Source organism: Chroicocephalus ridibundus, chromosome 1, assembly GCF_963924245.1.
Source record: "Chroicocephalus ridibundus chromosome 1, bChrRid1.1, whole genome shotgun sequence".
NCBI classification, from domain to species: Eukaryota; Metazoa; Chordata; class Aves; order Charadriiformes; family Laridae; genus Chroicocephalus; species Chroicocephalus ridibundus.
The window spans coordinates 110,974,918-110,998,205 of NC_086284.1; the positions used below are offsets into that span (position 1 = coordinate 110,974,918).

General features: G+C 36.7%; 1 protein-coding gene across 4 annotated transcripts in view; it reads right to left on the reverse strand.

Moving 5' to 3' along the window:
* Positions 1-1,283: 1,283 nt before the first annotated feature.
* The window catches only part of USP25 (ubiquitin specific peptidase 25), a 96,440-nt gene continuing 74,435 nt past the window's right edge, over positions 1,284-23,288 (reverse strand). For 2 of the 4 annotated variants that reach the window (XM_063347383.1, XM_063347411.1), the window contains 11 exons: positions 22,452-22,680; positions 20,887-21,084; positions 19,257-19,396; positions 16,427-16,540; positions 14,456-14,551; positions 10,728-10,906; positions 9,828-9,906; positions 7,907-7,986; positions 3,203-3,326; positions 2,327-2,522; positions 1,284-1,879 (listed from right to left, as the gene is read on the reverse strand). In XM_063347383.1, coding sequence (XP_063203453.1) covers positions 1,707-1,879; positions 2,327-2,522; positions 3,203-3,326; positions 7,907-7,986; positions 9,828-9,906; positions 10,728-10,906; positions 14,456-14,551; positions 16,427-16,540; positions 19,257-19,396; positions 20,887-21,084; positions 22,452-22,680 — 1,608 coding nt within the window. In that variant the 3' untranslated portion in view covers positions 1,284-1,706. The remainder of the gene's footprint in view (positions 1,880-2,326; positions 2,523-3,202; positions 3,327-7,906; positions 7,987-9,827; positions 9,907-10,727; positions 10,907-14,455; positions 14,552-16,426; positions 16,541-19,256; positions 19,397-20,886; positions 21,085-22,451; positions 22,681-23,288) is intronic. The other 2 variants (XM_063347392.1, XM_063347402.1) reach the window with 2 other exon arrangements.

Here is a 23,288-nt window from a genome sequence, read left to right on the forward strand (position 1 = left end):
ATATGCAAATCCTTCTCCTTGAAAGGTGATATTTCACGCACAGTTCAGTAGTTTCAGACCTAAAAAAGGCTTCTGAGTAGTATTGCACTTTTAAGAGTTCAGTATTTTAAAAAAATAATAATAATAATAAAAAAATACATGGATAATTTGACAAAAGGACGAAGCACTCCAATATTGAAAACAGAAGAGGGAAACATCCCTAAAACGATTTTGAATGGAAGTTCACACACTATTCACTGCGTATTGTCATCCCGTACCTCTCAAGAGTGAACAGCTTTCAAGACTGATATGTACCAAGACTGAACTCTGCTTTTTCTTGCATATGAGATGCCTACATTGATGCCCACTACTTTTCTAAGTGGTCTGAACTTAATTACTCCTTCCCTCCCTCTGTGTTCTTTTATTAGTAGATATTCGAATAAACACCACTTGAAAGCCTGTAATGAAAAGTCGAGTGCCGCTCCAATAAAAACATACAAACAAATATTCATATATTTTACTGTTCTAACACAAAACGTTCTCTATAAAGAGTAGGAATCAAAATAGTGTCAGGTAACAGAATTACCTAAGGACGCATTAAATTTCTTTTTCCACAAAATAATTAAGTTTCTTCATTAAAACCAGAGAGTATTTCAGGTCTACAAAACAAGCCCTATAGATCTTTTCTTTTACTTCTAATAGAAATTTAATTAGGACTGATAAAAGATTTGCGAGATATTTTGTGGCAACAATAGCAACCCATTTCAAGTACGAAATTAATGTTAAGGTTTTAATCGTGGTCACTTACATGACTAAAATACCAATTAAAAAAAAAGAATTTATTCTTAAGCTTCACAAATTCCACTTTTTTAAACCTCTATTTCCTCTACTTAAATCAATTTCTAGAAATTTTGTTCAGAGGGTGTATTATATTTCTGCTAATAATACCTTTTTTTCCTCATTTTTTTCCTAAGAATAGAAAGAAGGTGCCATTATTGTTTTGCTTCAGAAGCCAGTCCCTACTATCAGAATAGACTTGGCATGGCCACACACACGGAGGTGTTCAGGTGCACTATCATACAGATCAGTAAAGAATATACAAAAAAACCCATAGTGTATAATACTGTGACAGTTTTTCCGATATATTCACATTCAGTAATCTCTGACTACCTGTAACTAAACTGGCCATAAATCCTGAAGAACCTTGTCTATAAAATTGAGTAACCCATCAATATACCGTATCTCTTCTAAAAATACCCGTATTTTACAGTAATATACAAGGTATCTGCTTGCAAACACAGAAGTAGCCATAAATAAAACTTTATTCTTTCATTTCATTTACAAGCTACCAGGTACCATGTATTTACACAGCACTGGACACTTAAAGTAGTTGCAGTCACAAAATGATCCAGACAGCTGTTGATAAAGTAAAGGATCTTAAGATAAAAGCAAAGTAATACTGTAACAGATAAGTGGCAAAAAAGCAGTTTTGCCATAATGATCAGACTTGCATGTTGCATCAATTCTGGTTGAAACGACTGAGCGCCATGCGATTCTCAGCTTTAATTGTTTGCAGTCTGGCTAAAGTTTGTACAGTCATTTCTCTTTTGCAGTTATTAAAATAAAAAAGTTAAAAACTATAGCAGCAACAAGCAAACCCTGTGACAGGAAGGCAAGGTTTAAGAACTAAAAAAGTTTATACAATGTGCTTAGGAAGGTTGCAGAATTTATCTTCCGTCGGCTGGAGTTCGACTGAGTGACAACATGATTCGGGCGTATCTTTCACACAGTTCGTGTGTGGAGTAGGAGGGTAACTTTGGCGGGTCATTGAAACCTTTAATCTCTGTAGAACAATCTAGCAGTTTTGGCAGGAAATCTGTCAGCTTTTCTTGCAAGTTAGCTGCAAATAAAACAATAAAAAAACAAACCCGTAAGCATTTACATCTGCATGTGGAATTCTCCTTTTTCTGCCCAACATTGACTTTTTCTTTTATTAGAGGGTGGTAAGAGGAGGAGTATCACTTGGAATAATCCACTTCAGGTCTGCCAGCAATAACTAGGACATACCAATTCCTAGTAAAATGTTACTATAAACACCCCTTCAGATGGTCTACACCCACAAATGTTTTTCCATTCAAAAAGAGTGTTTCCTTTAAGGCCTAATGCTCCAGTCCAATATATGGAAAAACTGTTTATTAAATACAGGCAGGATTATTCAAAAGTTATGGTAGCTCAAAATACGTTACCAAGGCACAGAAGATATAGGCTCACTTCAAGACATTGAAAACATCACATTTATTAAAAAAGGTGCACAACGGCCTTTTACCTTAATGAATAAATGACTTACGTTCCATTTCTTGTCCAAGATAGGAACACCAACGGTTTCTCATATCTTCCACAGCAACAATATCTTTTTCTTCCATTTCATCCACCAGTAGTAATGGCAAACACGGGACAATAAGCTCATTCATAATGATCAGGCCATTATTTACTTCCTGATCATCTCCTGATTCAAACAGTGCTGCAGCATGTTCATTTAGTTTCTTCATAAACCACCACAAAAAAGGAAAGCCTTTAAGTATACAGCATTTCACATTCTACCATGCATCAGTTTCTTTTTGTTTTAAAGCAGAGTCTTCCTACAAAGCTACCTGGGAATTTGTAATAATCACATTTGTGTTTCAATGTTTACAGCAAGGATGCATATACTCTATTAAACCACTTGATCTCATGCTATTCCTCAAAGCCACTGACAACTCAACCTTTGCAGCTGTTCTTTTTAACGACTGAGGTCCTATCACCTGCTTTTGTTTTCTCACCATTGCTAAAAGTGACATAATCAAGGAAAAAAACAAACAAACAAACTTGTTTCCTGCTGATGCCTTTTCCGATACTTGTCTCCCCGTCAAACTGTGCCAACAGGGTAAGTCTGCTCACCAACACTGTCAACTGTTGTTCCCACCTAGCCCAGACATGATGACAGTAAGCACACTATTTACAATCATAAAGGATGGTGATTAATAATAATAATAAAAAAAAGGGAATAACGTTTTCCTTCTTACTTTTGCCTTTTTTTCCTTACATAAGTCTAAGCATTAACTTGTTAATGAAAGGTGTTTTTTGTTGGTTTTGTTATAAATGATGGCAACGCTTTTCTACTAAAATTTTGTTAAAGCTATGCAGCAAGTTCAACTTTTTGAAACATACTTCACCCTTCACTTACTAGCAAACATTCTCGTCTGTAGTGAGATATCAGCTCTTCATCATGCCCTCTGTATGGGCCTTTGGACAAGAGTTCTTTGTTATTCTGGTAAGCATAGATAAGGTAGAGCAAGGCTTCCATATAGCTGAAGTAAAGTAAAGAAACAAAAACATTAGATGCAACACCCAGGTACCACCTGTTTCAAGCTAACTACTGTGCTCTTCGCAAGATAGGTAACTTCACTTGCTTGTTTGACTGCAAGTACATCCCTCCCCACCATCCTTCATAACATTTTTTTTATTACCGCACAATTTTGTCTTTTATGCACATTAGAACAATTTATTTTATTATCAGCTTAGATCACTCGCACATGAACTCTGATCCAAAGATCGCTAAAACTAAGGGATATCATTGCACTCACTTCAAAAAATAGCTTTGGATTAGCCTTAAGTATACATGAAAACTTAGTTTTTTCCTATGTGCATTTACGCTACATTAAGTTTTCTCTTCTGTTGCCATATATATCTCGATAGCATTCTACACCTCAGCAAATAAGACTTAAAGCTGTCACCTTATTTCTAAAAAATAAACTCTGATTTTTTAGTCTCGATAACCGTAAGTAATTCCAAACTATTGAAATCTAAAGTGACAGAAGAAGCCACAAAAGCATTTCATGATGTTCATTTATTGATATGCAGAAAATAAATACAAGCCTAATTGGTAAAGGATGAGTAACACAGAACCTAAGAACCTAGCAGTTAATAGTCAATAATGTGTGTGCGATCCCTTCACACATAGATAACAATCCCCCTTTACACTGCTGCATACTATTTCCAGCAAACAACTTAAATTGTTAATTCTGACTTACAGAAACCCAGTTATGACAGATAGACACTGATAGTAACAGATAGTAACTTCAAGCAGTTACCCTAAAAACAAGCAGTTAGAAATCTCATTTTTATTCAAACTAAAAAAAACCAAACAAAACTATGAAGAGGAATTTCCTGACCCAGTGTTAGAGGAACAGTACATTGTGCACTCACTCACTTCTAGTGAGAACAGGAGGTCATGATTAAGGTTTAAACTACCAAAACCAAACCACCAAACTACTAAAAATGGCTGAAAAGTAAGTGTGAGTACACAGAGGGCATACCTGAAAAACACATGTCAGAATTTTCTGAAGTAGACAAACCCAAGAGTTAGAGTAATGCCTCCCAACGAGACAACATAAAAAGAAGGGAAAGGGCTACTTGAAATAGCAATGGTTCCTAAAAGCTTTGCCTTCTAATAACCTTGTTTAGAAGAACAAGATGAAACCCAACACAATAATTTCAGAATCTACTGTGAAGTTGTTTCTTCCACCATGAGATCTGCTTGTAGTTCCTTGCAATTCTAAATGTTTATTGCTTAAGTAGTTAATATATTACATTGCAAGTGCAGTCACTGTTCTCTGCCTTTTTGTACTCAAAATACAAAGCTATCCTTTCATTAAGAGAAGTCCTGTTATCCTCTCCAGTCCATTTCTCCTGCCCATGAAAACCCTTCACACCACTGATCACCAACACAACTGACCAGACGGCAGAAAACTTAATGTATAAGGAAAGGAGAGAAGATGATGGCAAGGAACTGGAATCGCTAGACATAAGACCAGCGGGGCAGAACGTTCTCTCCCTTTCCATTCTTAGTTCAGTTATTTGTGAAACTGCAGGTTGAAATTAGTCTCAAAACCTCAGTTGATCCAAGTTAAAAACTTGCTGCTGGGAGTGAGTGGCCTTATTCCTGTCCCTCTTCCTGCCCCTTCCCCCAGTTGTGTGACCTTTCCCTGAAACAACCATACTGCCATCTAACAGCAAGATAAGCTATTTTAAAATATCACCATTATTATACATCCAAGCTGGGAGTCCTTATGTATCTTGACAGTCTGAGGAATAAGACTACAGTGTAAAAAACCAAACAGATTCTGCCTTTTCACACCTGAAGTGCATACGAGCTCCAGCCTACGAAGCCTAAGCCTGAAATCACTGAAGCTGCTCACAGAATTATGGAGCTCACTGGGCCCAGGCTTTGGAAAAGATGCAGACAGTACAGGCTGGCTAAATTTTAGCACTGCTTTGAAAAAAGTATTTCCATCAAAACTGCAAAACTATTGGCTTTCCAAGAAAACTTAAAAGGCAACCGCTAAGGTCTACAGTTTGTTCACTTTTCAGTTGCAACCACAAGAGTGAGCTGCAGGTAAAACTCCTGCCAAGATTCACCAGCTGGCTGTGTTCATCTCGCCCACAAGAGGTTCCTACTCTATAGTACAGTCAGAGAAGATATGCCTGAAAGACCCTTTAATTCTCCACCTGCAGTGAAAAGGGGGCCTTGTCAGCCACCATAAGGGATCATGAGTGAACACTGAAAGTAGGCATGACAAAGATACACCAAACTACTTCCTTAATGTTGATTTTGCATTCGTTCAACACAGTACAATTGTTTAAGGAAATCAGAGACCACCTGGATAAAGGCTTATTTCTGGTTCCATCTGGAGACTGAGTGCTGCTAGGTATTCAATTAGCATTACTAAAAATAAGAAAAGCTGGTTTACTGAGGGGGATGGGTTTCTGAAAAAAGCCTCAAAACAGCCCTGCTAATAAAGGTCGCATTTCAATTATGAAAGTCTGTGTTTTCATAAATATTTTTAAAGTTACATTTTTATGATTTCAGTGTTAATAAAAGAATTGTAAGAGTTCATCAATTTAGTCTCATTTGCAGAATAAGGATGGTCGTACTGCCATCTGGAGTGTACAAGATGTGAACCTCAGTAAATATCTCCGTCCTTTGGGAATCTGTAGCTGAAACGTGGGTGAATAATTCCAATACATGCTTTTAGAGCAGGTCAATGGATACCCAGATCCTCACCCATCCTCTAAGCACGCTTAACTCTAGTCCTACTGTCTTTGTATTAAATACCTCCTGAAGCATTTATGAAATTGCATTTCTTGCCAATGGGAACAAATGCTATGCTTCTTTGGATGTTAGATGAGTCTGATAATACTGAATTTTTTATTTCTGACCAACATCGGAGTCTAAGACTGGTCATTATAGGCTTGTTTTCTAAATTACGAAGATGTTTGGTAGCAAACATCTTACTCTAATTCTGCAAATTATTGTAAATAATGGAAAACTATACTAAAAATACTGTTCAGCACAGAGAAGAAACATGTGCTTGCCTCCTTCTCCCTGGCATAATCAGAATACACTATGGTAAGAGGAGGATTAGTGAAAGCACTAGTATTTTACAGATGGAGGTACCATCCTGGAGTCCCAGTGCCAAGGGATGTGAAGATCTTCCATTCCTGCCTGCATGAAGTCTGGGGGTAACAAGGAGGGTTCCTATAGACCACACCAATGCCTGTGACATTTTTGCCTCCTTAAGGGATCAAGCAATACCAGAGTGTTTATTTTTCAAATAAGCCGGGCAATCTTCTGACCAACCTTTGTACATAAGCTATTTAAGCCTGACAAAGTAGCATATTGCAATTTAGATTGTTAATGAATGTACTATTTATTACATGCTAACAACCAGAAGACAACCCAAGACTATAGGCTCATTGTGTTAGCCGCTATACAAAGCCATAGCTTGTCACAAAGACAAGGCACAGTGTCTTTTCCAATCTTTTTTCCCATTTTGTTTGGGGCCTGCCTTTTTTGCGGGCATACAAGACAAGAAAGAGAAATACGAAGCAATTTACTACACAGCACAAAGAAAAGAAATGAAGTTTGATTCCCACCATAGTTCCCCTACCTACTGTGTAATACATGAAAAAAAGGAAGTAAATCAGTGATTGACTACAGAATTGTTTTCACAATCAAAAATCTACATCATATGATAGCTCAATTTTGACATCACAGATGTCAGCCACTAGATGATTTGCAGCTAATCATTTTGTTCCTTCGGCTGGGCATGGGAGGAGGACGTACCCTGAACAATCCTGTTTCAAAGACTCTTCTGCAGAATGCTTTGAGGCATATATATTTATACTGCAGTCACCATCCTTGTTGCATGTAGTACATCAGACATTAAGTTTTAGCTATAGTGCATTAAGTACATAAATGTCACCAATTTTATACAGACATTTCCTGACTTGGTTCAAAAAGAGACAGTAATGAATCACCATTGCTTCATGGAGCTAAGAAGAATCAGCTACAGCTATGATAGTTATGCGTGATAGCTCTCCTCAAATATGTTCTTTTTTTTCCTGACCTTTAAAAAGCCCATCACAGGTGGAATTTTGGCTCAGACAAATGGAGAAGGCAAAACTTTGCTTCTGTGGGAAGACCCAATAAAAAGACGGATAAAATGGGGACTTGACTAATTATGATTGCTGATGAAAGCAGATAAATGTATGTGCACATGTGGTGCCCAAGAGGAAAGGTTTTTATGTCTGAGATACTCCAAGGACCTAACAGTAGGCGAGGAGGAGGAAAAAGGGAGCATGTGGAGGGTGCTCTGAAAAGAGTCCATGGCTTGGTAAAAGATTGGAAATGGACATTAGGAATAGGAAGTTGCAGGAAACTTTGAGGTAGATGCAAGACTGAAGACATTAATGGACTGAATAAATGCTTAACTAAAATGAAGAACACATTAAACAAGTCCTAATTCAAAAAAATAACTTTACTTGTCAATATTACATTTCACCTTGAAATTGTTCTACTACATTTGAGTTCTATACTACCACTTACCTCTTTTTTTGGAAAAACTCCAATCCTACCATGAGAAACATGGTTGTTTCCCTGAAATTTCTATAGTCTTGATGCCATCTCTGCATATAAGAAAGGGTATATAGAATTTCATCCACAAACATGAAATACAATTTTTTATTTTTTTTAACCACACACTTGACTTAGTGATGAATACTCACAGTAAGCACTAAGGACCCCTAGTATGCTTGCACACGTGAAAAGTCCGTCTGAATTCCCCCCTCCCTCAATAAAAAAAAAATATTATTAAATATCTAAAATTTTTCTATATGAGATTATTTTTACAGAATGTATTACCGTTTGAAAGTAACACAAAGCATCTTTGGAGAGCCACAGTCAGAACTATATGAGATCCCCTTTTCCTTCTCAAAAAGAGTTGAGAAGCTAATAGCCTTTTTTTCCTTCCTACATTACACTCAGTTATTTACTCAGAAAGTGTTAGAAAGCTTTTTCATACACTAAATATTAAGCTTAACTTTCAATATAAGAATAACATAGAAAAAGCCTGAACGTTTTACATGGGAAGTGACAAAAAAAACAAACGCAGTTCAGACTGTGGAGATGTTTGTATTGGAGCAAAACATTTACCTTACTGCATCACCATTTACACAGTGACTGCTGGCTTTACAGGTACATGCTCTAAGTGAGAAAGGTGCTTTTACTGCAGTTGGTTAGTAGCCAACTTTCAATGGCTCATTCAAGATAAAATAGGGGACAGCATACCATAATACATAGCCACTTGCAGATTCAACACAGAGAGCATGAGAAAGGGTTCATGAAATGCCAACTCACTCTACAGGACAAATACCCATACAATCTTCGGAGAAACCACCAACTATCTGCCTCGAGAGCTAAAAAAGCAGCATGTATCTGCAGGGGAACAGAAGACACCCCACTCCCTCACTCTCAAAGCTGAGTCCAGAATTGTTTATTCTACCTGTGCAATGCCATTCAGAACATGATAAAATATTAAGCCTTGCACAGCCTAAAAAATGCAACAGAAATCCCACTGTAAGAGCCCTTTCCCTTCATAACCCAGGGAGGGCACACTGTAATGCAGTAGCATCTACTGTAGGTCCTGAACCCGATAATGAGAAATGACAAGTAAATATTTTTTATTTGGTTTGTTGAGGGAAAGATTAGTCCTCCTGAACAAGCCGTTTGGATGTAATAGCACCACAATGAGGTTTAAATGGTACACTGGAATCTGCCTAGGACAAATATCCACTGTTAAGAGGCCTTAATGAACAGTATTATGCAGAGTTCAAACTGATGCTGTAAAACCAGCTACAGACTTAGCTTTAGATATGAGATGAGTTATTTTGGCAAATATTAGTCACAATTATTTAACGTCTGAGACTTGCTCTTTTCTTCTTTCCAAGTTTTTCTAAATAGCAGGGAAGGAAAAATTAAATGCATAAACTGGTTATGTATGGTCTCCGCAAACAAGAGAATCTGGATCTCATAAGAAAACGGGAATGGCTGCAGAGACAGCTGGAGGAAAATCACAAGTGTGACTGTGCCTGTGACCCAGTTCTCAAGATGCGTAAGGCTGGGCTTAGACCAGCCCTTCACTGCTAGCTGTTTCTGACTAGAGAAAGCCAGTTGGCTCATATGGCGATAAACTACAAAATACTGTTAGTGACATTGAGACATGTTAAGTAGTAAGGACAGACTCAAAGTTGACATTTATTTATGGCTCAAAACTCATTGGAATTACAGATGCAGGAAAATAACAGCTTTAGATCAACTGATGAGAGCAGCCTTCCTACAAATAAATGGTCTTTCAATAACCAGTTTTAACTCCTCGGTGTAAGACTAGAAGAAATTTGTGAAGATAAAATTCAGCTTACCGATAACTATTTCGCATTACAATTTAATTTAAAGCATAAAAAATACTGACCTCATATTCCTCCATGTTTACTTCATCTGGCTTTATCATTTCAAGTTTAGCTTGAGCAACCTTCATTATGTTACGGCACCTTGCAAAAAGCAACAAGAAATCATGGTATCACTGGAAGTTTGCAAAGGATATTGTCCAAAGACAGCAACCTCAAACAGTATAAGCTACAGCCTTATGCAAAACACTATGAAAACACTGTGGAAAATGTGCTTTTTATTATGTATGGTATAATCAGCAGGAGAGGGCATACTTTAGAAGTACCCATGATGGAGGCCTGTGCTATTTAAGAATTACTTCTTGGTTTATTTTGCTAAATTGCCACATTGCTTAGTCATTATTTTTAATATAAACTTCAGATGGCTTTAAACTCCACGGTATTTACTTTGCAAAAGTAACATTAGAGGATTATTCATTATGTAGAAATCAGACTAATGTTCTCTACCTTTCAACTTATTTATTTCTTTAAATAAGTAAATATGTGGAATTTCGAGTGGAAAAGAGACATTGTCTTGCATTCAAGTTACCCATCTAGCTTGTAAGGCTTTACTGTCTGCTGCTGGCTGAAGAATGCAAACTACGCAGCCTTACACAGGGTTTTGAAAGAAGGTACAGAAATCTATGTGCAAAAACATGAGCAACACTGAGTATTTCTCCTTATTTCATAACGATAGAAACCCAACTGCTTGTTTATTCTTTTTAAAGAGATTTTTATATAGATTATACAGATATATATTTTTTTTTTTTTAACAAAATATGCTTGCAAGGTATTAACTAGAAGATAAAGCCAAAATAACAAACCAGCCTTTCCTCTGTTATGTGCACTATCTGAAACAAAGGGGCTTCTCCACCCATAAGAGAGCATTCATGAGCACAGGACATGAGACATGCAGATCTTATTACCTTTCATCAAAGCTAAGATTGTGATCTCCAAACTGTTCCAGTAATGTTCTCTCAATTATCTTCTTTGGTGCCTGATTTTGGATGAAGTAAACAATTGCGTGACGCAAACGGTAATCACATTCAGGTGGTGGATCTTCCTGGGCTAATTTTAGCAGACGCGTGTATTCCAATTTAATTGCCTAAATAATTTTAAAAATATACATTATTCTTTCTGGCTTTTAACTCTTAAACATCAGAGACACTAACAGGATAATTCATGTCCCATGGCCTTTTGCCTACAAAATAATTTTTTAACGATTCCACACTCCACCCTTCTAACAAGTCTGAACTATGTTTAAAAAAAACCCAAAAACCCAAAAAAAACACACAACAAAACTACCAACCACCAGACAATGGTACCAGACAAATGGTAAAGTTGTTCTTGTCTCTCCCCAACTAAGCCTGCCAAAATCCCAGGTAGACCTTTATTTCAAAAGCAGCCCCAATCCTGTACTGCATCTCCCTAAGAGAAGGTTCATCCAATCCCTAGAGAGGCTTCTTTAACCACTTACAGTCCAAAAGCAGTATAAAACGTCAGACACACTACTTAAAGGAATCCTCTGAGTTCTCATAAGGTAAAAAAAGGTACCTCTAATGTACGGTTAACATGCAAATACGTGAGTAAAACAATTCTACAGAAAGTTTAATGAGCATGTATGATTTTGGAAACACTAAGTGAGAATGGAAAATGCCTTTAAAAAAAATTGTAGGATTAAAAAAAAATAAAAATACTTCAATAAGAATAGTATTAGTCTCCTATAGGGCAGGACAGAGTCCTTACTGAATATTTTAGATCAACGTTAGAGGTCATCAGAAGTGTTTTCTTTTCCAGCTTTGCCAGAACATTAGATTTTAATGAACATCATCTGTTATGTTCATTAGATTTTATTCACTGAAACTATACAGAATGAACAAGAGCAATAACAGGAAAAATAATTAGAAAAATGGTGACGAATGTTAATACTCCCCACAATTTATCTCTCAGAATAGGGAGGTGATCAGATTGTTCGCTAAGACTAAAGGTTGACTTGAAACAAATGACTTAACACAGTAGCTTCACACGTTAGCAAAGTTTCAATACAACATATCCACAAAAAGCTCCAAAGCAGGCAGGAAAATACCCTGTTCAATATTTCAAATTCCTTTACCTTGAAACACCTGGCAGTAGCAGGTAACTTCTTGATGCTTAACTATCAAAAATTTTGGCTCCCATCCTCTACTAATACACATTTTATTTCAGGACTAAACACATGAGTAGGAAACTGTTCATACAGGCTTAAACACCGAGCGTGTGAAGAACTTTAATGCTTAAGAGAACGTTCTGCATCAATATTTTTAAATACTAATCATTTGCATTATCACTAAAAAGGAAGTTTGAGAGAACCGATTATAAATATCAGCAGCCACAGACAGAGTTTGCATTATCTTTCATCAGAAGAAGTTCTACAATTAGAAAACTGAAGTGAATGACTATGCAATTAAACCCTGTTTATTGGGGTAGCCCAGAAACAAAAAGCAATTGCTATTAGACATCTAATTTTTCACGTAACCGCGTAGCAAAAATACAACACAAAATGTGTATTTTTATATGCATATTTTTAAAAAATAAAATGGTATACCTCAGACTCAGAAATGCTATGTACAGTGAAAAAACCCACTATTTCTCTACACAGAATACAAGAAAAAGGGGCGGTATAAGAAATATTACGTGCTTTCATTTTCTCACTAAGAATGTTACATAAAGTTCTTAAGGCAAACATTCTGCAAGGGACTGTCTATTAAATTTAAAGAAGAATGATTGGCAGCGGTCATTGATCAATAAATATCTTAATGGGTTTGTATCAGTCATGTCTCAGGCCTGAGATCTAAGAGAGGAGTGGAACCCTGGCAGTAACAGTGACCCTCGTTAAACGGGTTTTACCTGGGTGATACTAAAAACAAAGACATGATAGAAAAAAACCCCAGCTTTCTGCAAACACTCATTTTATAAAAAACAAACACGTAAGTGTATAACAATATTAAAAAATATCATAGAAGGTTTTACAGTAAGTTCATGGAGTGACATGAGATTTCATCTGATATGTTTCAAAATACAAATTTTGTTACTAAGTAGGACCGCTTCATCTACATTCATATTAATGTATTCCTCAAAAAATGAAGCATGTTCCACGTCTTTTCTAAGTTATTGCAAACATGATTCAGCAGAAAATGAGTTGGGAAGCTTTCTACTCTCCAACAATTTAGTGTCAGAACACTTTCTCACTCAAAGACAAATTCTGTCCCCCGTGAAGTGAAAATGTTTAAGCATTCAAAGTTAAAGACCTAAAAACATTTCAACTGAGCATTGCTTTGATAACACCAAAGCACTAAATATAATTTTATTTTTAACTGCATTTCTGTTTTAAAATTACCAAAACACCCTTCATATTCAAAAAATAAATTTTCTGGTAAAGAGTTTGACTTGATCAAATGAGCATTTTTTTCAACTTAAAAAAAAAAAATAAAAGAGATTGACATCTTTCCATTAAGTAATAAATTTGGGAAAAAAAAAAACCAACACCAAAAACCACCCCCACAAAACCAGAAACAAAACAAAAAAAGAAAATATAACCAGTCCAGCACTGAGTCCTAAACAAAACCTGTTTCACTAGACAGAGGCTACAGCAGGTGTCTGGGCATTCCCCGAGGGCAGGCAGGGCTTAGAGAGACAGCCCTGCCAACAAGTGCTGTGCTCATAACACTTCTCTAGGTATCCATTACAAAAACCCACAAAAACAGACAAACGCACACACCCATAAGATTTCAATTTCCTTACCATGGGGCTACAGAATGTTTTGGAGGTGGCAGTGTTGGTGGGGGGTTGGTTGGTTGGGGGGGTGGGGTGGTGGTGTTTCTTTTGGTTTTGACAATTTCTTCTAGTGCAACTACACCACACTGATTAAAAAGAAAACAGACTGCTACTCAATGACAAGCAAGAAACTTCCTTCCTCCTTCCAGATCACATTTGAGAGGATTTTACATCACGCCAAAGTAACTCCCTTTCTAATACCCTGAAAATTCAAAAGATCATGAGCTAAAAATGCTCACAAGTTTGTGTATTTAAGAATAACAACACATTTTTAAATGTGGTATCGTTGTGAAGACTAATAACCACAAAAAGCTTAATGTCTAATTCCCAGTAGTAAAACACTGCGTAAATAAATAGTATTGACATCCATGCGGTTACACAAAAGAAAGTAATTTAGATTTACTAAAAATCTTTTAAGGAGTACAAAACAAGAACATCTCTTTGAAATAAACAGGAAAAGACTGAACATTCACGTCCCTGGGTGAAAAAACTGATGTCCCAAACAGTCTAGTGAAGACTTGGTTTTTGTTAAGGGGGGGGGGGGGGGGGAATGCATATTCTTATTGATTACACATATAGGTTTCATGTTACTTGCTACTACTATTACAAAGCTAGAATACAGAAAGGTATATAAGCTACGGATATCAAGGCAGTGTACTGATGAATCCACAGGAAAATAGCTGTCTGTTTTTCAAGTGAGAAATATCTAAATGGAGGACTGCTATCACAGAGGACTACGTATGAGCGCTTCAACAGTCTCAATATGCATCAAAGGGTGGAGGGAGAAGGCATATCTAACAAGAAAAGTCAGAGGAGAAAAAGTTGAAAATGTTAGTTGTACCTTAAAGAACCCTGCTTCTGGCCCACACCTGTCATAAACATTCCTGGCTTTACCTATAGCCATGATAATACCTTGCATGTTCGGGGTCAGCATGACCTGCCACAAGGGATTTAAGGTAAAAGTTTTGAATGATTAATATTTTAATGACCAAATTCAATATGCTTTTAGTCTCATGCAAGATAAAAAACAACTTAATGCATGCATACATTGAAACGGCACATTTCAATACAGATCTGGTGTGCATATTCTGCAAATCAGTCATGGCATGTGTGTATATTTTTACTTTAACGACATACGATTAAAGGAAGCTTACAAAAAAAAAGAAAATTGAAGAACTGTGTCAAATACAATTTAAAAATTACATGGTCCAAACTTCCCAGGAAAGGAACATGCATCATTCAGCATTAGTATCCATCAGAAACTGCATACTGAATGAGTGCTACCCCATGGACACCAAAGGATTAAAAAAAAAAAAAAAAAAAAGATGTTTCAAATAGAAAAATCACCCAATCACACTTTATACATACTATACTGAAAACATAGTAAACTACACTGCCTTTTATATGTATTTCAACATCAAAACAAGGGACCCGTTGCTGCAAATGCAATTGGTCCCTGAAGCATTTGCAGACAAATGCTTAAAAATCAAACCCAAAACATTTAACAAACACAAAGCTGAACGTAAGACACACATCTCAGAGCTATTCACAGCAGTTATATACCACCAATTTGATACATGTAGGTTACTCGGAAAGGCCTTTGCCCTTTGTTATCTGTGAGCAAAGAAAAACACTCCCTCTCTCCCTGCCCAAGGTAGAGCTGGCTCAGCAACTGGCACAGCAACAACAGCGGGCCCTTAAGGACAGAAGGTGAAGAACCCTGAAATCTCTGGAGGAGTTTCCCCACACATAAGAACAATATTAAAAAGAAAGCAAATACAGGGAAATAGGGAAGAAAGTTATCATCCTGGAAAAAGACAATGGCATGAGTACAACAGTGAAAAAGTGGGGGGAAAAAAAACAACCCAAAAGCAGGTCATTAGGTGAGGTTAAATCCTCACGTCTCTAAAAGGAAACTACACATGTGTGAGAAGCCAAACTCAGTGTGACAATGGCAACTAAATCACTTTATTCTCTACCCCCTACTCCTAGTTAAAACTGATCACAATTACATATCTCAAATATCTACTTGCCTGGGGAAGCAAAAGCTCCCCATAGCCCACCAAGAACACGTGCTCAGACACCTGAGATTATGGGGCTGCACCAACGCGAACCCAAACCAAACCAAAGATGGAGTAAGCAGGGCAGTTTGATGACCTGGCAGTATTGCTTTCTGCTGCTAAAACAGGGCAGCAGAAAATAATGCCTCTTAGGATAAAATGAGCCTCTCGTCTGTTCCTCAAGTAGTACCAGGAACACACGCCACACTGGGTCTGAAGGGGGAAAAAATTAATTATTTTTTTATTAAGCTTTGGAAGAGTCAGCTCCACCAGCTATATCAGTTTCGGGTTATTTCCATGGACAATTTAATCCCTGAAGTCTGAAGAGCTTAACCTTGCAAAATAAGGGATCGGACTTGAACATCAGCTTTATTGGACTGACAAGAAAGCACAGACATTAAGAAAATCACCCACTGTCCTGTCACTTTTTCATTAATGTAGTAGACCGCAGTCTGTCACCAGCATTTCAAAGGCTTTCTGGCCTAACACAAACACTCAACTTCCACAGCTAAGAAGACAAATATACCTCCAGTGTAAATGGTACATGCAAAGCGTGCCCAATTAGAGTAGCTAGTGCTTTCCTTTCATATTTCATTACAAAGTAAGACATTGTTAAGGTTACAAATGGCTAAGCATTTAGTTTTGCAGAAATCTGTTAGGTGTCACAATGTGCAAACATGCCAAAAATTCTCATCAGGCAGCACGAGAAAGCACCAAGGAGGAGCGGTGCACACAATTGCAATCAAATGTACCTCATCGTCATAACCCCCCTCCTCTGACTCAATCACAAAAGTCCCTACATCAGGAATCGCCACCTCTACAACTCGCTGGTTAGGAGCTGGTTGAGCTGGGGCATTATCAGAGCTCTGCAGAAGAAAACCATTATCAGTACGTATGGGGGGAAGGGAGGGATAAAAAAAATAGAATAAAAAAAGATAAAATTAGAGACACGCAAACTGACAGGCTGATGAAGTAAAACTCTGCGCACTGCTGAAGTTCTGAAAATACTTATAAATATCACATATTCTCTAATTGCATACAGTTCCTTAATTTTAAGTAGCACATTTTAAAATTAAGACATTGTTATTAACAGGATTTCATTTGTCCTTTATTCGCTATTTACATCTTTACATGTTAGTATGCCAGTATTGCAACTCTAACATCCATTACAAATTTAAGGCAGTTGTTTAAGGATGAGTCTCTGAACCACCTCTTTACATACATTCCTGAAAAAAATTACTAAATATAACTATCTGATGAATTCATACTAAGGGACGGCAACAAGCCAAAGGCTGATATTTCCTGATGCTCTGGGAAAAACAAAACAAAAAAGCCTCTAGCAATTAAGATATTTAAAAGAATATTTAAAGGTGCACTACATTCAACGTGTTTCTTCTTTTTAGAGAGGTAATTAAGACAGAAAATCAGGGAAAGATTATGTTAGTCACTGAAATTCTTGATATGCAAGAGTAAGTTTTAAACGGAGACAAACCTCAGCTCCCATGGTCTATCATTGTTTAACAGCCAGTTTACAACATTTGCAGAACTCAAACCTTGACTCTAATCTAAGCAATCACAGAGTGCCATGCCACTTGTTCTGCAACTATTTCGATAGTCTCACTTTTAACCAAGATTCCAGAAACAGACATAGTATCTATTTATACCCAGCCCTGTATAAATACAAAGGAAGACTGTGCAGATGGTAGAAAAAAGTACAAAAAGGGCAAAAAATGGACACAAATGATAATGTGGTGACTAACCTACAGTCCCATTTGTTACATGTCCTGATGTGGCTTTCCTTCTTTTAAAATGCCAAACAAAAAACGGAGGAAAGGAATATATGCCTGCATGTCAGAATGCGTATGGAAGTAGAATAATTAAAAAGCATGCTGATACACTGAGAAAGAGGCACAATTCTGCTTAAGTTAAATTTGGGTATGCAGAGAGTAACTTTTAAACATTAACAGAGTACCTTCAGATAAGCTAGAAATTGGCTTTAGATTCTAACAGCTGAAATACATTTGTTTCTAAGTAGAAGAGTTTGCATGGTTTGAGGTTTTGTGTTTATTTTTAAAGAGCCATCCACCTTGTTGCAGAACAATGCGCAGTGAAAATATTGGAATAAGATGACCTGTATCTCCCTCATTAAGCTATCGTGATGTTCCCCCTGTGGGTCCTCAACCAGTCTTGTAAAGTCCTAATGCTGATCACCGTACAAAGTAAAACACTTAATCCATGGAATCAAGTCTGTAAAACACTTCCACATCCCACCAGGAGGGATGCCCCCAGACCCTAGAAAGAGGACAGCATCACGCAAGACGTTTTATCACGGGTTTGATATCTTCATAGCTACCCCTTCAGCTGGAGGTAACTCATATTAACAGGCTCCCCCTAAGCTGTTCTGTGTTCTGGGAACTCAAAGTCAGATATGCAGTAGCCTAATGCATTAGCGGTAGAACATCTTTTTGTCCAGGGTTAGATTAATTTCCCTGTGTTGGCTTTGATTTCAGTTTAGCAGAGAAAGCATGCTTCTCTGCTCTCCTGACACCACAGGAGAGAGGGATGGAAAACACATCAAGTGTAAGAGTCAAGAAGTCAGGTCATTTTCAAAGGCTCTAAAAGGACTTTCCTGTAGTCCCTGAAGATATCTAGCGCTAGACTGCTTTTGTTTATGGAGTATTCATACCTGAACTTAGGAAGCATGCTTCAAATTTTGCACAGATCTAAATTGTCCATACCTCTAGTGGTTACTAGAGACGCCTAAGGAAGCTATACTGTACATTTGGTATGTTTTATCCTTATGGATACAGTTCCAAGACTGATGCATGTATTGCTTTAAAGGCACTTGATTCTGTGGCAAATACATTGGGTTTTTTATCTATACACTTATAGGGAAACAAAAAAATATTTGCTGAAAGAAAAAAACCTGTTAAATATTAGTTTCATTAATAACTCATGAAGTAGTTAATTTCCAATTCCTCTTAGTATTTGTTGTATGAAGTGAAAATAAAATCATCCAACACTAACTGTTATAACCATTTTAAGTTAATATTTGCATCTGATGAATCACAGACAATAATTTTCATCAAGTTATGAAGTTGCATTAAAGCTACAGAATACTTTTTAAAAAAACCCTTATTTTTGAAAGCTACTTGAACTTCCCTAGGTCTTTTGAGGGAACTTAATTATAATCTTATCTTTCTCAGATAAAAACCTGAATGTTTAAAGCAATATTTCTCAAGTCTTTTACATGGGATGTCAATGTTTACTTCTCAAAAAATAAATGGAACCATCTAACATTCTGATAAGATGGTGGACACAAACACGACTGTCATTTGAACAATATAAGCTGTACTCTTGACAAGTACTTTAATCACATAGAGGGCATTTATCTTAGTATTTGCTACTATACCCATGACTGTTACACACACTTTTTGGATGGACTTTAGTGTTGGACAGTCCCTGAGGAAATAGCAATTTTCAGTTCAGTTTACACACACGCACCCTTTTATCAGCTATTATATCATTTCAACTTGCAAAATAAAAGCAAAAGAAGTATTTCAAGCTTCAAAATATTCTCACCGTATCCATTATAGCTTCTGGGCCTCTATCTTCTTGTTCAGCTAAAGCTTTATTGATTGCTTGTACAGAATCTTCTTTTAAGTGCTTTGAAAGATCAGTTCTTGATGGCTGCTCTAAATATTCTGGTTCTCCTGCTTGAACTTAGTGACAGAAATAAAATAACAATTTTTTGTGTTAACATAAGCATGAATTTTAAATCAATTGGTTCTATTTGGATGACTGTCTCACTCATAGATAAGGTAACCCACACAGGAAGTACAGGGTAGGTCACACCATTCACAAATATAACTTTACACGAGTCTGCGTCTTAGGGTCATTTTGAACACTTTCATATAAATGGACCCATGATTTTATACTAGGAACAACAGATCCGTCCTATCTATAGGCTCATTAAGGCTCTTGAATGACGAGTTTTCATCAATCATATAGTTGATAACTGAGAACAAAGATGTGATTCTACTTGGACTTTCTGTGGGATACAGACCCGATCTACAGAATGACCTACAGCCGATTAAGGACCTGATGTATTTTTACTTTGCAAAATAATCAACACATTATATCTTTTGATTTAAGGGAAATCTGAAAGTCTCCCCACTTGAGGATAATAAAATTGCTAATCAATAGTGTCTTACATTCCTTACACGATGAAAGCAAGTTTTGGCAAACAAAAAATATTCATTTAGTACTTTCCATTACTAACAAGAGAACTAAAACCATTCTCAAAGTGTCTGTGAAATCAAAATGTATAGAAGATGAAGTCACGCTCCATAGAGTTTGCAAAAAGAGAAATGTCGTTAAATCACTGCTCTTTTTACATTCAGTTTCTAGTCGCAGATAGTTATGAGAAATATACGCGCAGTCTTAATGACTCAAAGGCAACATCGAGAACATCTGGACAGCAGTCTCACTACACAAATCCATCTTGTCATCTTTCATATTATGTACACACAGCATGCTGCAATGGAGCAAAAGGTGGATATAACCTAAAACCTGACAGGTTTTCCTGTGTCAAAACAGGCGTATGTTTTATAGTCAGATTGCCAGTGGTCTTTATTAGCTAGGCTCCTAACAGCATTGGCCTCACTGTTGCTGTTCAGAACCTCTTCCACAGTTTCAACACCCTTGTTTTAAATAATAATTTCTTAAGTGGGCCCTACTATTGCTAACTCTATTCAGTGCATCACACCAAATAAATTACTCTTCAGATCTAAATTCTGTCTTAATTCAAAATTAAAAGGTAGGTCTTCTACTCAGTCACTCTGAACAGAAAAATATACATCACTTATGGACTAATAAATTCTCAAAACAGACTAGTAAGACCTGTTAATTACTTATCTTAAAAGGCCAAAGTTTCTACAGAAAAAAACCTAATTAATTTAGTATAAATTAAGCACAACTGGGAGGGAAAAGGCAGAAGAACCAAAAAAATTTTTTTTTTTCTTCAAGTAAAAAATAAAATGCAAAAAAACCTATCAGACAAAACTTTAAGTGTAGTTACCTTGGCCAAGTAACTAGTTTTAATTCGAGATTACAAAAATGGACTTTTTATTCCTTTCTTAAACTGCAAAACAACATATACAAAACCCAGTAAAAGGTCTACTCCTTTCACAAACAGGTAGAAGAAGCTAACCTGGAGCAGGTGAGGGTGCTGGTGCCCTGGGTATCTGAGATAACAACTTCTCCTGCTGTGCTTTCTGAGCGAGTTCTGCATCCCATTCTTCGAGTTCTTTTTCAAAACGTTTATTGTCTTCCTTGACGTAATCCCTTAGATCAGAAGGTAGCGTGTCCATTCCAACAAGGATCTGTCCCGTTTCTTTGTTAAACTCTTCTGCGGTAACATGAAATATAAATTTCAGAAAAAGAAAGAATAGGGAAAAAGTATGTTTAACAGATTTCTTGAAGAAAATTACTGGAAACATACATGTCAGCAGCAAACTCAAAAACTATATTACTTTTAACTGGTTTTATTATCAGTAGCACTCCTCAGTAGCTGAGTACACTCAGTAGCACTCCTCTGATACTGAGACCTATATCTACTGCTCTTGCAATCTTTGGATTATATGTTCTTCAGCACCTTCAGATCATTGCCATTTTGAAAGATGAGCCTTTTGGGCTATGAGGACTATGATTGTAAACATTCAAGGAAAAAAGTCACAAAAAAATCCACCATAGCTTGATTGCATTAACTGCCACATGGAGCTGGACGCAACTCAATTTCCCAGCAGAAAAGGGGAAGGAGAGCAGGCCTACAGCGATTTGGAAAGTTAACTGATAAGAACACAAGCTACATGTAGTAACCTTCCTTTTTGCTTTGAGAATGGTCTCTGCAAGAGCATCCTAAATCCTGGGGAATCAATCAGCTGTAATTGTTCCCAGCAAGCAGGCCTCAGACTTAATTAGAGTGGCACAGCCACCCTACAGGGCCCATAAACCCTATGGCTGCAAGTCCACTACTAATCTGGCAATCTAGAAATGTCAAGGTTAATACCAGTTCTTATTTAAAAACCAAACAAATGCACACTCTAGCTTTCTGCCCTATGAAAAAACAGCAACATTAAAGTTTTTCACCACTTGTTATTGATTGTCCAGCCATTTTCACAGTCAGCTCCCTAGTCACAGTTATAAGGCCCTACAGAACTCATCCTAAGGGATCTTTGCCCTCTCTCCAAGCCTTATCATTAAATACTACTACATGACCTGAAAAAAAAATTCCAAATCCATGTATTACTTTGGGTTAATGTGTGGTTGGTAGAGCTAAGTTATTTACGTTTCAATATACTGCATAAAGCTTCAAGTTTCCATGCTCCTTTAAAGTTCATAAAAAAAAAGCTACACAAAGATTTTAATGTCAAGAGGGTAATTTCTTTATTTCCTATTTCTGTTCTAATCTTCAGTCAGATAACACCTCCAAAATTCTGAATGTGTGATCACCTGACTGAAGTGTTTACAGATTAGCAAACTTAGTTTATTTTGCTCTCTTAATAATACTGAAACAATGGTATTCTTTATTAATCTAAAAGTTGAGCAATTGTTCCACCCACATAAACAATCTGACTAGCGGTTATGAGCATAAATAGAACTTCCAATAATTATTAAAACCATTTAAAAAATCTGGAAATCCATCTGAAAGAAGCTCTTTTTATCAATGTTATCTGTCTATTCTATATCATGCAGAAAATATATCCATAACATTACCTTGTATCAAGTATTGTTCCTTGTCATTGATATACATTAAACAATATGCACTGGCATTCCTGTAACCACCAAAAGAGTCCCGTTCCAACTCTTCCCAAGTTGACTTTGTCACAGAAATATCATTGTATTTCATCCATCTGTTCTGGTTATGGTCATAAATATATGCCCAGTAGTGTCCTGCATTAGCTTGACCTTCATGAACTAGCACAGCATGCAACCTATAAGGAACCTTAAAAAAAAAAAAAAAAAAAGACAAAAAACCCAAAATGTCAAACTCTCCTTGCCAGCATTTAGTTTCTACTACCTGCCAGCAATAACAGCTACATTAAATAAAACTAACACATATAAACACGATCAAAACATAACATAGAGGAAAAACAAAAAGGTAAAACTAGCAACCCACTAAGCAAAAGGACTTTAAACTATTTTACTTACCACTACTAGTTCCAAGAGATCCTAAAAACATTACTAAGTCTATAGCACAAATGTCTACTCTGCTGTCTTTACTGCCAGGCATCCTCTTTTCTTCATTCCTTAATATTCCTACTTTGCTTGTATCTACAAAAAATACCCTCAAATACATCAGCCTTGAACATCTATGATTTGCTCCAGTTCTGACCTGGTAAACTTGTCCTGAAGTCTGGAAAGGTACGTGCAAATTCAAGGTAATAAACTCTGTGCTTTCTATGTGCCAGTAAAAGAGTTTATTTGAAGGAATATCTGGCAGTCGAATACTTCCTTAAAAAAAATATTTTAAAATTCTTAGAGTAGAATAGGAACACAACTGTTTTCCAGTATTTTAAAAGTACCAGTAAAAACATTGCTAAGAGAAGGTTG